The sequence below is a fragment of the Poecilia reticulata genome, linkage group LG22, assembly GCF_000633615.1.
Source record: "Poecilia reticulata strain Guanapo linkage group LG22, Guppy_female_1.0+MT, whole genome shotgun sequence".
NCBI lineage: Eukaryota > Metazoa > Chordata > Actinopteri > Cyprinodontiformes > Poeciliidae > Poecilia > Poecilia reticulata.
The window spans coordinates 3,769,147-3,770,325 of NC_024352.1; the positions used below are offsets into that span (position 1 = coordinate 3,769,147).

Here is a 1,179-nt window from a genome sequence, read left to right on the forward strand (position 1 = left end):
TATGACTTCAAAAAACTTGACTAATTAACACCTTGAAATTGTGCCCCCATCTGTAAAAAACAAAACAAAAAAACTGCTGCTCTAACTCCATCTGGTGGGAACGTTTCCAATGAAACGTCAGACTACAGAATTGTGGTTTTGTGGYGTTTTCTCTTCATACCTGTGCTGCACTCTTGACATAGCAGCTTGTCRTCAGGTTTCAGGGTTCCACCCAGACAGTGCAGGTGGAACATGCCGCAGCACTGGCCTTCACATGCCACCAGGTCCTCACCGGCCACCTCACACACCTAGAGAAAACACACAGCGTGTGGATGGAGGGAAAAATATTCATAAGAAGGTGTGAAGGCAAATTTGTTAAAACAAAGAGTGGATAAATCGCTAAAGCACTACCTGACAGAYAAACTCTTTCTTCCGTTCGCCTTTCTTTGTCCCATCTAGGCTGTCGCTTGGAGAATCAGGACGTTCTTCACTTGCAGAGCCCTGAAACAACATGCAGAGAACCAATGAAATGAGGCTCAACATGAGTCATTTCCTATTAATCTAATTTCTTAAAGTACCAAATCAACTTTTTTTGATAAATTGTCTAAATATATTATCTCTGTTTCTGTATTAATTTGGACATTTGTGTGTAAATTTTATTCTACCTTATTTTTTGCCTAAAACCGTCTCAGTGCTGCCCTCCTTAGGTAGAACATTGTCTGTGCAGTTGAATATTCCTATTGGTTGCAGCGTGTCCTTTGGCTCCGCCCACTTTGGTGGATTTTTTTTTTATCCCCCAACATTTGCCAGTCGTGGAGTTTTGCATCACAGGGAGGCAAGTTACACTTAACAACCAAATTCTTTGCTTTATAACAAATTAGGTGAACATTTACAAAGATTTCCCATCAGATTGTCAATTTTATACATATGATTTAAAAGATTAACATGTTTCRTGTGTAAATACAAGCTGTATGTAAAYCATTCAAAGGAGGATTTATTACAAGGAAAATATCTAAGCAAACTCAACATTAAATGCAGCTATGTCGCAAAGGAATTTTAATTATGAAACAGTTCAATGTTTTTGGTCCTTCACTTCAGAAAGTGAAACTTGTTATATTGTCATATTCCATGAATTAGATTAAACAGTTTTAAGTAATTCATTTCACCAGGTTAACTCCAAACAGGCTGATGTTTCCAACC

At 38.1% G+C, this 1,179-nt stretch overlaps 2 protein-coding genes across 2 annotated transcripts in view; both read right to left on the reverse strand.

Moving 5' to 3' along the window:
* LOC103458261 (histone-lysine N-methyltransferase NSD2) overlaps positions 1-476 on the reverse strand; it is a 9,511-nt gene extending 9,035 nt beyond the window's left edge. The window contains exons 1-2 of the mRNA XM_017302641.1: positions 391-476; positions 161-287 (exon numbers count right to left, since the gene is read on the reverse strand). Of these exons, the coding sequence (XP_017158130.1) occupies positions 161-233 (73 nt within the window). The 5' untranslated portion in view covers positions 234-287; positions 391-476. The remainder of the gene's footprint in view (positions 1-160; positions 288-390) is intronic.
* LOC108165824 (histone-lysine N-methyltransferase NSD2-like) overlaps positions 379-1,179 on the reverse strand; it is a 7,710-nt gene continuing 6,909 nt past the window's right edge. The window contains exon 5 of the mRNA XM_017302397.1: positions 379-480. Coding sequence (XP_017157886.1) covers positions 379-480 — 102 coding nt within the window. The remainder of the gene's footprint in view (positions 481-1,179) is intronic.